This window comes from Salvelinus alpinus, chromosome 19 (assembly GCF_045679555.1).
Source record: "Salvelinus alpinus chromosome 19, SLU_Salpinus.1, whole genome shotgun sequence".
Taxonomy (NCBI): domain Eukaryota; kingdom Metazoa; phylum Chordata; class Actinopteri; order Salmoniformes; family Salmonidae; genus Salvelinus; species Salvelinus alpinus.
This window is the reverse complement of record NC_092104.1, coordinates 30046467-30059588: the sequence shown is the minus strand read 5'-3', so window position 1 is coordinate 30059588 and position 13122 is coordinate 30046467. Positions and strand designations below refer to the sequence as shown.

The window sequence follows — 13122 nt, the reverse complement described above, 5'->3', positions numbered from 1 at the left end:
ATGTTTTACTGGTAATGGGGACATACGGATAAGCCAGGAAAATAATTTGTTGGTCAATGTGGTGTGTGTGTGTGTAACCTTTATTTAACTAGGCAAGTCAGTTAAGAACAAATTCCTATTTACAATGACGACGTACACCGGACGAACCCGGACGACACTGGGCCAATTGTGTGCCGCCCTATGGGACACCCAATCACGACCGGATGTGATACAGACTAGATTCGAACCAGGGACTGTAGTGACGCCTCTTGCACTGAGATACAGTGCCTTAGACCGCTGCATCCACGTGTGTGTGTGTTAACTATTTAGCTGCACTAGAACGCTTAAAAAGGCAGCTAAAATTTTAAATAGCGGTATCGGCCAAAAATGTCATATCGGTGCATCCCTACTCAAGACAACTTGGAAGTCAGGAATAAACAAGCTCTGACTGGGAAAATACGTTTTGAACGGTCATCCAATTCTGAATTGTAAATCCGGCCTCTTCCTAGAGCTACGACCTGAAGATCAATGAAGTCATCATGATTTGTTCCCAGTTGTTTTGAAAGCACCATAAATCAAGAGAATGACAGACTTTGATGATAAAATTTGCCCATGAAAAAGACTGCCGCGCCACCTTCCTGTTCAAGTGAGCACAGCACAACAAGGTGAGTCCAAAATGTATTGTATGCTGCTGCATAAATGATGTAATATGCCAGGGAGATATGTATACTGTAGCTAAGAAAGTAATACTAAGTGTATGTTGTGTAGTAAGATGTTAGTAGCCCATGTGCCTCACCCTAATAATTTGGTCTATTTATCCGCTTGTTGTTCCCTTATGCCATAGTTTGTACATCACAATTGTCATTAGAAACCACATTTGTTGAAGCAAGTCAGTCATATCAGCTGTGTTTTTTTAAAAGGCAGTAAATGAGGCTGAATTAACTGTTTCGCTGCCAGACAAGGCTCCGCTGATAGCCAGGTGTAGCAGTGAGAAGATGTTGGGACTGATGCTGGGACAGCTTTATGTAGGCCATTGGTAGGCAGTGTTTGTCACCGTTATAGTGCAGTTAATGTATTGTTTAGTGTTTGGCTTTGCTGGCATGCATTGCGCCCCCCCCCACCAAGATTTACATACCAAAATCGCCACTGGTTAGAGGTTATGGACAAATTACACTCACTGGCCAGTTGATTAGGTACAAAAATGTATCACTGGTCATTGACAGGCTGGTCATGGTTCACATCAACACCATTATCCCAGAAACTCTAGACCCACTCCAATTTGCATACCGCCTTACCAGATCCAGAGATGATGTAATCTCTTTTGCACTCCACACTACCCTTTCCCACCTGGACAAAAAGAACACTTGTGTGAGAATACTATTCCTTGACTAGAGCTCAGCGTTCAACAACATAGTGCCCTCAAAGCTCATCACTAAGCTAAGGACCCTGCTACTAAACACCTCCCTCTGCAACTGGATCCTGGACTTCCTGACAGGCCGCCCCCAGGTGGTAAGGGTAGGTAACAACAGATCTGCCACGCTGATCCTCAACACAGGGTCCCTCAGGGCTGCGTGCTCAGTCCCCTCCTGTCTCCCTGTTCACCCATGACTGCATGACCAAGAACAACTCCAACACCATCATTAAGTTTGCCGACAACACAACAGTGTAAGTGAAAGATGAGACAGCCTATAGGGAGGTCAGAGAACTAGCAGTGTGGTACCAGGATAACAACCTCTCCCTCAATGGGATCAAGACAAAGGAGATTATTGTGGACTACAGGAAAAGGAGGACCGAGCACGCCCTCATTCTCATCGACGGGGCTGTAGTGGAGCAGGTAGAGAGCTTCAAGTTCCTTGGTGTCCACATCACCAACAAACTATCATGGTCCAAACACACCAAGACAGTTGTGAAGAGGGCACGACAACACCTATTTCCCCTCAGGAGACTGAAAAGATTTGGCATGGGTCCTCTGATCCTCAAAACTTTATACAGCTGCACCATCGAGAGCATCCTAACTGGTTGCATCACCGCCTGGTATGGCAACTGTTCAGCCTCCGAACCAAGGCACTACAGAGGGTAGTGCACACGGCCCAGTACATCACTGGGGCAAAGCTTCCTGCCATCCAGGACCTCTATACCAGGCAGTGTCAAAGGAAGGCCCCAAAAAATTGCCAAAGACTCCAGTCACCCTAGTCATAGAATGTTCTCTCTGCTTCCACACGGCAAGCGGTACCGGAGTGCCAAGTCTAGGTCCAAAAGGCTTCTTAACAGCTTCAACCCCCAAGCCATAAGACTCCTGAACAGCTAATCAAATGGCTACCCAAACTATTTGCATTTCTCCCCCACCCCCATTTTTACACTGCTGCTACTCTCTGTTTATTATCCATGCATAGTCACTTTACCTCTACCTACATGTACAGTACCAGTCAAAATTTTGGACACACCTACTCATTCAAGGGTTTTTCTTTATTTTACTATTTTCTACATCGTAGAATAATAGTGAACACATAAAAAACTATGAAATAACACATATGGAATCATGTAGTAACCAAAAAAGTGTTAAACAAATCTAAATACATTTTATATTTGAGATTCTTCAAAGTAGCCACCCTTTGCCTTGAGAGTTTTGCACACTCTTGGCATTCTCTCAACCAGCTTCTCCTGGAATGCTTTTCCAACAGTCTTGAAGGAGTTCCCACATATGCTGAGCACTTGTTGGCGTCACGTGTGCTCCCTCTCCGGCCTCTAGGTCACCAGACTGCTCGTTATGGCGCACACCTGTCACCATCGTTACGTGCACCTGTGCGTCATCAGACTCACCTGGACTCCATCACTTCCCTGATTACCTTCCTTATATATGTCACTCCCTTTGGTTCTTTCCCCAGGCGTTATTGTTTCTGTGCGTTGTTCGTGTTTCTTATTTTTGTATTATGTTGTGTTTATTTATTAAAACACTCACTCCCTGAACTTACTTCCCGACTCTCAGCGCACATCGTTACAGTTGGCTGCTTTTCCTTCACTCTGCGGTCTTCTAACTCATCCCAAACCATCTCAATTGGGTTGAGGTCGGGTGATTGTGGAGGCCAGGTCATTTTATGCAGCACTCCATCACTCTCTTTCTTGGTCAAATAGCCCTTACACAGCCTGAGGTGTGTTGGGTCATTGTCCTGTTGAAAAACAAATGATAGTCCCACTAAGCGCAAACCAGATGGGATGGCGTATCGCTGCAGAATGCTGTGGTAGCCATGCTGGTTAAGTGTGCCTTGAATTCTAAATAAATCACTTACAGCGTCACCAGCCAAGCACACCCGCACCATCAAACCTCCTCCTCCTCCATGCTTCACAATAGGAACTACACATGCAGAGATCATACGTTCACCTACTCTGCGTCTCACAAAGACACGGCAGTTGGAACCAAAAATCTCAAATTTGAACTCATCAGACCAAAGGACACATTTCCACTGGTCTAATGTCCATTGCTCGTGTCTCTTGGCCCAAGCAACTCTTATTATTGGTGTCCTTTAGTAGTGGTTTCTTTGTTGCAAATTGACCATGAAAGCCTGATTCACGCGGTCTCCTCTGAACTGTTGATGTTGAGATGTGTCTGTTACTTGAACTCTGAAGCATTTATTTGGGGTGCAATTTCTGAGGCTGGTAACTCTAATGAACTTATCCTCTGCAGCACAGGCATCTCTGGGTTTTCCTTTCCTGTGGCGGTCCTCATGAGAGCCAGTTTCATCATAGCGCTTGATGGTTTTTGCGACTACACTTGAAGAAACTATCAAAATTATAAAATATGGAATATATTTTCATTCGTTTAACACTTTTTTGGTTACCATATGATTCCATGTATTATTTCATAGTTTGATGTCTTCACTATTATTCTACAATGTATAAAATACTACAAATAATGAAAAACGCTAGAATGAGTAGGTGTGTCCAAATTTTGACTGGTACTGTACATATTATGCCCCAAAGAATTAAGGCTGTTCTGGAGGGAAAGGGGATTCCCGGTACTAGATGTGTGTATCTAATAAACTGTCCGGTGAGTGTATAACTACGCCGTAATATTATAATGTAGCTAATCATTACTATCAAAATGTAAGTAAATACCAAGTAAGTACCGTGTGTGTGCGTGGGGGGTACCTGTAGATAGATCGCTGCTTCCTGGTAGTTCATCTCCCAGCTTTGTTGAAGTGAGGCATTGTGTGATCTGTAGTTTGGTGGTGGCCCCGGTGTTGGTATCACCTGGTTATTCACAATGTCATACCCCCCTCCTCCATCTATACAGTAGAAAAAAACAACAAAGAGTAATTTAGTGGTTTCGTTCACTGTACTGCATTTTCACAACATATTCCCCCCACATACTTTTCGGGGAATAAGAATTGATTCCCATTCAAAATCCTATTTTCCCTAACGCTAACATGGAATATCCAAGTGGGAACTGGCAAAATGTCCTCACTTCACTGAATTTGAGTTGGTTTAGTATTCTTGTGAGGGCTTCTGGTACTCACAAGTATTGTGAAATGTGTACACACACACACACACACACACACACACACACACACACACACACACACACACACACACACACACACACACACACACCCATGCAGTCTAGCCCGCTGCAGAATGAGGAGATGAGGGCTGGACTCTCCTCCAGGGTCAACTCTACACTGTTGTCATGGATACCAGCAGTCTCCACCAGCACGGACGAACACTCCATGGCTCTAATGGCCTCCAGTGGTCCAGGACTGTGAGTGTTTGTTCGGGTACGTGTGTTTGAACGTGGTCCCCTAAAGCAATGTGTGTGTGTGTGTGTGTGTGTGTGTGTGTGTCATTCACAGTCCACAGGTCCAGCGTTCACACACCTCCAAGGACACGCAGGGGCTAACATGCTATTGCACATGGATGCCGCCAGAGAGACAATGTAAAAAAAGATCCCTCACAGGGATCAGACAGAGAGGTCCTCCACAGTTTAGAAACGGATCCTGAAATCTTCACCAACTCCGCTCTTCACCAACGTTAGCTTGAGGAATGTCCTTCAAGTCCTAGACAGGAAGTGAGGTCACCTCCTGATGGTGAGAGACACCAGACTGAGAATGAAGAACGTCCTAGTTAGATCAGTGTGAAGTCTGGTCAGGCTGTATGGAGCCTTAGCAGGCTGAGGGGAAACTAAGCTATGGTCTTCAACTTACCCTAAGTACTTACAATATGACTTCAGTCTCTGACACCATGATAGATATAATCCTTAAATCAACCCAACTCATCTTTTAATCCAACTAAGTCATACTTGCTAAAGATAATATACATCCAGTTCACCACTGACCATTAAAAGACTGATCTATAAACAGATTTTCAAAAGTTCCTCATAAAATCAAGCAGTAAAAATAAAATCTTAGTAGATGCGTAGTAGATGTGTCTCCATCCTCTCCTTAGGAATTACAGACAGACATCTGTGATCACTGGATCTGAGTGCCAAGTAGGCAGGGCTCACAGAGATTATGCCAGCCAGCTGTCCAGTAGTCAGTCAATCAGTCAGCCGGTTCCTGCACATGGAGGCCTCTGCTGGTGCTCTGACATTAGCGTGTTCTGAGCTCAGTCTGCTGCTGTGTAGAGATCAAACTCCAGTTTAGTGATAATCCTAGGTGAGGCTCCTGTTCTCTCAGGCCTCTGAAGTGGCCTAGTATATGCGGTTATCCTGACAGCACTGTGTCTGTGGGTAAAGTCCCAGCCACTCATTTGTTTTACAGAGAAATAAAATGTTGGAGCTCCTGTCAACAACTCACTGAGGTCAGGCCCCGTGTCTGCCTATGGCTCCCCAGGCCCATACAAACACACACAGGGCAGTCCTGGTCAGTCCTCCGGGCTAACAGGAAAATACTACAGAAATCCTCTTTGCTCCATGGTGGCTCCTCCAAGCAGTCTAAATCACAAGAACAAAGTCAGCAGCTGAATCATGTCCTGTCGTGAGCCAGAGCCTGAGTGAAGGTCTGCTCCAGGCTGTGTGTTTTAGAGAAGGCCTTCCTTTGCTGTGTCCTGCTCTCCGCCACCTGTGGAACAATCTTCGCTTCCCCTTCTTCTCCCAGGCCTCAGGGAAGTCACTGCTCTGCCCGCTCCAGATATCCTGGAAAAACACCCGTACTTTTCCTGTCCACTTCCAAAGGAGGGGAAACCGAGAGCTCACTCTCTCTCTCACACACACACACACACACTCTCTCTCTCTGGCCCACAGAACCAGAGAGGGCCGGGGGGGCTTAGAAAGACACACACTGCCCTGCGTGTGCTTCGGGTGGGGGGCAGCGGGGCGCAGGGGGCCACTCACAGAGGTATCTGCATCTCTGCTGAGGCTGCAGTTTCCAGCATGTATGTGAGAGGCAGTTTGCAGTGTGTGAGAGGTACAAAGAATACAGGATTACTGAAGTGGAGACACACGACACACACGTGATCTCTGGGTTATGGGGAGACCTCTTTCTTTTAATTTAAAGCGAAAGAGCAGTGAGCCAGCGCTTCCCAACTACCATACCCGCTAACAACAAAACCTCCCTCAGCCAAACCCTATCGTCAGCCTGCAGAGGAGCTGCCTCTCTGGTGAGTCTCTATGGAAGGGTTACACCCTCTTTTATCTTCAACTACAGTGGCTGTTAAAGTAGAAGATAAATTTGTTTCTGTACTCCTTTGTTCATTCATTTTTCCACATTAGATTCATTTGGCAGTGGTTCTTTGCAGAAGTTGTTTGGTGTGGTCATAAGAAGAAGTATCACGTGATCAATTGATACATCTCTTGAACAGATTATATAGCCTGTTTTTTTATTGCACCATTTAGAGAAATGCAGAAAATCTTAACATGAATTCCTAAAAGCTGTTCTTTCTAGTTTGAAAACAGACTTTCATAGTACCTAATTCACTCATAACCTATTCATCATAAACTACTAGACCAGTAAACAAAGAATAATGAAGTAATAAAAAGTCCTTGAAGTTCAGAAAGTTCAGGACATTTGTAAACACTTATTGAGTCATCATGATAGTTGAGTTATCAATGTCAATAAACAACCAACAAACCCCAAACAGGCCAGGTCACCAAGACAATACACTCATATTTTTTTCCGCAGGCCTAATCTGATCTATGTGGAACATTAGAAAGAATAGAATAGAATTAGAGGACCTAAAGGAAAAGTATGCATGTTAGCTAATGAGCATCATTATGATGACTCCACAAAAATTACAAACCGATCAAAGACAAAACCTAAAAAGTATGATACCCATTATGAAGAGGCTGTGCTAAATGTAATTTCAATGTCATTGGCTGCAGTCACTCTTGTTATCTAGCTAGATGGGTCAGCTATCCTTGCTAGCTACCTACGCAGTAAAATGGGGATGTCAACAAAAACTTACTCTCGTCTCCCCTCTCTGTCTCCTCACTCAACAGACCGCTGTTCGCATCATCCCAGGTCAGGATGAGGGGCACGTCATCATCGGTATCCTCCATTCTCCCGGCCGTAGAGATTAAATCCACAAGGGAAAGCAATTTAGTTAGCTAGTAAAACTACAAAAAGTCCCAGCTAGCTACCGTTAGTATCTGATAATTCCTTCTAGCTAGGCTAGCCTTAGTTACTGGCTAACGCTATGGTCAAAATATACACGCCATACCTAGTTAGCTAGCTTCTGTCTTTTAGCTAGCTATCTTCAGATAACGTTAGCATACTGACACATTTAGCTAGCTAACTGGATAACTAACTTTCCAGGTAACTAACGTTAACTCCACTAAACTAGGATTGACGACTGTTGATGGAGTTATGTAAACCATGACACTTAAGCATTGTATTGGCACCACCATCGACTAAGTTTCGTATCCAAAGTCAAACTAAATAAGAAATATTTTCAAATAATCTCCAAATACTAATTTATGCGAGCTGCGTCTCGTCAGCAACACAAAAAAGTACTTCCGGTTCACGGAATTTCTGAAATGCTCAAATTAAAAGTCCCCCGTGTGAGGTAGTGAACGTTATTAATAATAAGGGTTTCATGTAGAAACATCTGATCTCTCTGAAATGAAAATGGATGGACCTCCCTTCCTATTTTACCAAAACTCTCCCTATCATTAGTGACTTTAAATAACGCCACTTTAATAATGTTTATATATCCTACATCACTCATCTCATTTATATATAGTGCTCTATACCATCTACTGCATATTGCCTATGCCGCACGGCCATCGCTCATCCATATATTTATATGTACATATTCTTATTCATCCCTTACATTTGTGTGTATAAGGTAGTTGTTGTGAATTTGTTAGATTACTTGTTAGATATTACTGAATTGTCGGAACTAGAAGCACAAGCATTTCGCTACACTCGCATTAACATATGCTAACCATGTGTATGTGACAAATAAAATTTGATTTGAACGCCTGAAATTTTTGTTGTTGTTAATAATAAACAAAGTCAGTGGCAAGTGTTTCCCTGAAAGCTGTCTGGGTTTAAACATATTCTATTGTACATAAAGTCAATAGCTTAATTAGGCTAATTGGTAGTGACATAATTAGATTACTTCCCAAGCAAAGTCAACATCTGAATGTCAAAGAAACTAAACAATGATATCCCCATATGCATCGGAGTCACTTATTTTACAGCATAAAGCGCTGTTATAGATGACTTTATAAAATCGGATCCGTTTTATTTTCTTCAAAATCTTAAACTAGGCCTGTGCTTTTTGCCATTTTCTCCAATAAAAGATAGACCTGTGACATACCCTCTCATCCCCCCTCAATTTGAGTCTTGGTTTGAACTTAACAACTCTTCACTGACACAGAGGTAGGCTATTTAAAATAAAGAAATTGAAATTAATTATGCCTACTTGATTTTGCCTACTTTCAGCACCATGAGCTGTCCATTTCCGATTGATTTTGCCTACTTTCAGCACCATGAGCTGTCCATTTCCGATTGATTTTGCCTACTTTCAGCACCATGAGCTGTCCATTTCCGATTGATTTTGCCTACTTTCAGCACCATGAGCTGTCCATTTCCGATTGATTTTGCCTACTTTCAGCACCATGAGCTGTCCATTTCCGATTGATTTTGCCTACTTTCAGCACCATGAGCTGTCCATTTCCGATTGATTTTGCCTACTTTCAGCACCATGAGCTGTCCATTTCCGATTGATTTTGCCTACTTTCAGCACCATGAGCTGTCCATTTCCGATTGATTTTGCCTACTTTCAGCACCATGAGCTGTCCATTTCCGATTGATTTTGCCGCAGCTGCTGCTTCAAGTTTCAGCACCACAATGTAAATTACTCGAATCTGGTTTATTGTTAGGCCAATAACTCCAATAAATACATAATGGGCAAGAAGCATATTGTTTTTAGTAAAATCATTTATAGTAGTAGCAAGCTATCAAAGTTGTCCTCCATTCCTCCTCATCTTCGCGCTCTCCTCAAACTGAACAGAACATAGGCTATAGGCTCGTACGCACGCAAGACAATGCATTTTTGGGGGCTAGACCTAATCAACAATTATTTTTGGAAGAAACCTTGGACTCTCCTCCTGAACTGCCACCGTAGCCCTACACAGCACAACAATTGGTTAAGCAGCACTCAAAAAAAAATGTTGATCAACATCCCAGCAGCTATCTTAGAAATATAACTTTGTTCTGTGCTTCTCATAGCACGCACTTCGTAGCCTATAGATTATGGATCATTTGATTTGAGACCACGCTAAATTGCCTAAATGCGCACTTGATATTGCATGCCCAGTGGAGAATAAGAGATGGCACAAATCAATATAGCCTAATAAGCAACTCATAAAAAAATGATAAATATTGACATTTAATCAACTACAAATTACATTACCCTCCTCTGGACTCGATTTTAAAAATACATCTATATACAAAAGTATGTGGACACCCCTTTAAATGAGTGGATTCGTCTATTTCAGCCACACCGTTGCTGACAGGTGTATAAAATCGAATACACAGATTTGCAATCTCCATGGAAAAAACATTAGCAGTAGAATGTCCTTACTGAATTCAACATGGCACCTTTATAGGATGCCACCTTTCCAACAAGTCAGTTAAATTTATGCCCTGCTAGAGTTTCCCCGGTCAACTGTAAGTGCTGTTATTGTGAAGTGGAAAAATCTAGGAGCAACAGCGCAAAAAAATGGTCTGTCCTCGGTTACAGCACTCACTACCGAGTTCCAAATTGCCTCTGGAAGCAGCTTCAGCACAATAACTGTTCCTCAGGGGCTTCATGAAATGGCTTTCCATGGCCAAGCAGCCGCACACAAGCCTAAGATCACCATGCACAATGCCAAGCATCGGCTGGAGTGGTGTAAAGTTCGCCGCCATTGGACTCTGGAGCAGTGGAAACACGTTCTCTGGAGTGATGAATCACAGTTCACCATACGGCAGTCCGATGGACAAATCTGGGTTTGGCTGATGCCAGGAGAACGCTACCTGGAACAATAGTTGGGGCTGTTTCTCATGGTTCGGACGAAGCCCGTTAGATCCAATGAAGGAAAATGTTAATGCTACAGCGTAAAATGACATTCTAGACGATTCTGTGCTTCCAACTTTGTGGCAACAGTTTGGGGAAGGCCATTTCCTGTTTCAGCATGAGAATACCCCCATGCACAAAGCGAGGTCCATACAGAAATGGTTTGTCGAAATCGGTGTGGAAGAACTTGACTGGCCCACACAGAGCCCTGACCTCAACCCCATCGAACACCTTTGGGATGAATTGGAACTCCAACTGTGAGCCAGGCCTAATCATCCAACATCAGTGCCCAACCACACTAATGCTCTTTTGGCTGAATGGAATCAAGTCCCCGCAGTAATGTTCCAACATCTAGTGGAAAGCCTTCCCAGATGAGTGGAGGCTGTTATAGCAGCAAAGGGGGGGGGGGGACTTTATATCAATGCCCATGATTTTGGAATGAGATGTGCAACGAGCAGGTGTCCACATACTTTTGGTCATGTAGTGTACTTAACCCTCCCCTTGACTGTAATTGAAAAGTATGGCCCTCCCCCATTTTCCTCCAGGTAACCATTCTGTAAATCTTGATCCCTTCCTAATAGTAGAAAGTGTCAATAATCTGTAGTTATTCATGTTATATGAAAAATAATTGTCTAAACATTCACAATGATTCATATTTAAGTGACATTTGCAAATAAATGCTCCCAATGCAAATAATTGTATATGAAATAGATATTGGCTTATAGAGCAAAAATTATTCCAGGTGCCGCAGTAAAGGTATTGTAGGGAATATTCCGTAGAGTCTGTAGAATGTATATATGGTGTCATTTCATTGGGTACTGAATAATGCAGTGTTACTGGCCTTTTACTCCACCCATTCCATTGGCCACAACCTTAACCTAATTCTCCTAACCTGCTACGTTAATTCTCCTAACCTGCTGCGTGAGTTCTCCTAACCTGCTATGAAAAACTCACTTCCGGTCATAGCTGTATTCCACCTAGTCAGAACTCTGAGCTGCTTGTGTATTTGACACCTGTAACGTAGTTCCACCTCTCACACTGCCAAAACCACCACAATGCGGATGTCAGCTAAAGTGGATCTGATTGAATCAGGTCCTTAGAGAAGGGAGGATGGGAAAAGATGGGAGGTTGAGATAAACTTTGCCTGGGTGGGTAAGGAAGGGCAAGAATGGGAGTTGGTGATAAGGTTGGCTTGGGTGGGCAAGGGTGGGTAAGAATGAGAGAGTGGGACAAGTTTGGCTTGGATGGGCAAGGATAGCAGGTTGGGACAAGCTTGGCTTGAGGTAAAGGGGGAGAAAACTGGGAGGGGGAGAGGGAAGGGTTATCTTTGGCGAGAGAAAAGGAAGAATTTGACTATACTACGTTGTCATTTTATTCTGGACAGATTAGGAAAGGATATTGAGTCATTATTATTCCTTGTTTGTCATTACAGCTAAGATTCACTGTTGGTTATTGATGAGAGTGGAGAGGGGCCCCATCTGCGGGATTGGGTAACTGGGAGGGCATCAGACACTGTCGCAGTCGGTGCCGTTTAAGATGAGGGAGGACACTTATTTTTCATGAGCATGGCTGTGTTTCTATTGCAGCATATTGGATGACTGTCATTCATACTCCATTCACCCAGTTCAATGTAACATTGATAGGTTTAGGCTACTACATGATACTCAATTTTTCCCTATACCCATCATGAGGTTGCTACAACCTCGCCTATGAATGAAAGTTTACGACGTCGGTTCACACATGTCGAGAGAAAAATTTGAGGTGACAGACAGTGACACATTGACAGACAGTGACACATTCAATACCGCCCTTGCACACTCTTGCCTGCATCTAGTTGATCTAGGGTGTAATCATTAGACCAACTGTTGCAAACGAGAGTGGCTTAAAAAAAATCCATGACATAGTGATATCGGATCATTCTCCGGTATCATGCTTAATAATTACACCAATAGAAAATAATTTTGCGACAGAATATGGAGAATGAGCAGAGCACATCTTCAAAATGTATTAAATACATAAATGAAAAAATAAACAACTTTACCATTACAAATATCAACATAGAGGATAGTAAAAAGCCGACCTCTGATATAATTTGGGAGGCTTTTAAATGCTTTAGGGAATTATAATATCATACTCTGCAAAAGTTAAATCTGAGTTAGTGATTTATTTTTATTTAATTTGAGTCTCTATCTTAGAAAAAGCCCATTAAAAAAAATTGTCTTTAAAAAGGTAAAGAAGAAAATACAATTTCTGAACTTAAGCAGGAATATGATCTTTTACTTTTGAAGAGAGCCAACAACTACAGGTTAAACTCAAAGAAAGCATACTGCTTAATGGCAAGTAAACATCTTGCAGCCCTCACAAAACGAATACACGCCAAACCAGTTATAGTCTTAAAAGATAAAGAAACAGGTGTGTTAATTAGAAACACTAACCGATTAATGACAATTTTAAAATCTTATGAAAATCTATAGAAATCAGAATTAAACAGCGGGACTGATCTTACAGGCTTCTTATACTCAACAACCCTGAAGCAATTATCAGCAGACAAAAAACAAATCACTAAAAACATCACCCAAAAAGAAATACATGACACTGTTAATAAAACATTTAGTGGAGAAAAGCACCAGGAATGGACAACTTTCC

General features: G+C 42.7%; 1 protein-coding gene across 4 annotated transcripts in view; it reads right to left on the bottom strand.

The window, feature by feature from the left end:
- tpcn1 (two pore segment channel 1) overlaps nt 1-7925 on the bottom strand; it is a 30358-nt gene extending 22433 nt beyond the window's left edge. For 2 of the 4 annotated variants that reach the window (XR_011669024.1, XM_071352895.1), the window contains exons 1-2: nt 7375-7925; nt 4126-4262 (exon numbers count right to left, since the gene is read on the bottom strand). Coding sequence is in view for 2 of the 4 variants with exons in the window: in XM_071352895.1 (XP_071208996.1) it covers nt 4126-4262; nt 7375-7468 (231 nt within the window). In the remaining 2 variants the exon portion in view is untranslated. Of the gene's footprint in view, nt 1-4103; nt 4263-7374 lie in introns of those variants that run through there. The other 2 variants (XM_071352894.1, XM_071352896.1) reach the window with 2 other exon arrangements.
- Nucleotides 7926-13122: the final 5197 nt, after the last annotated feature.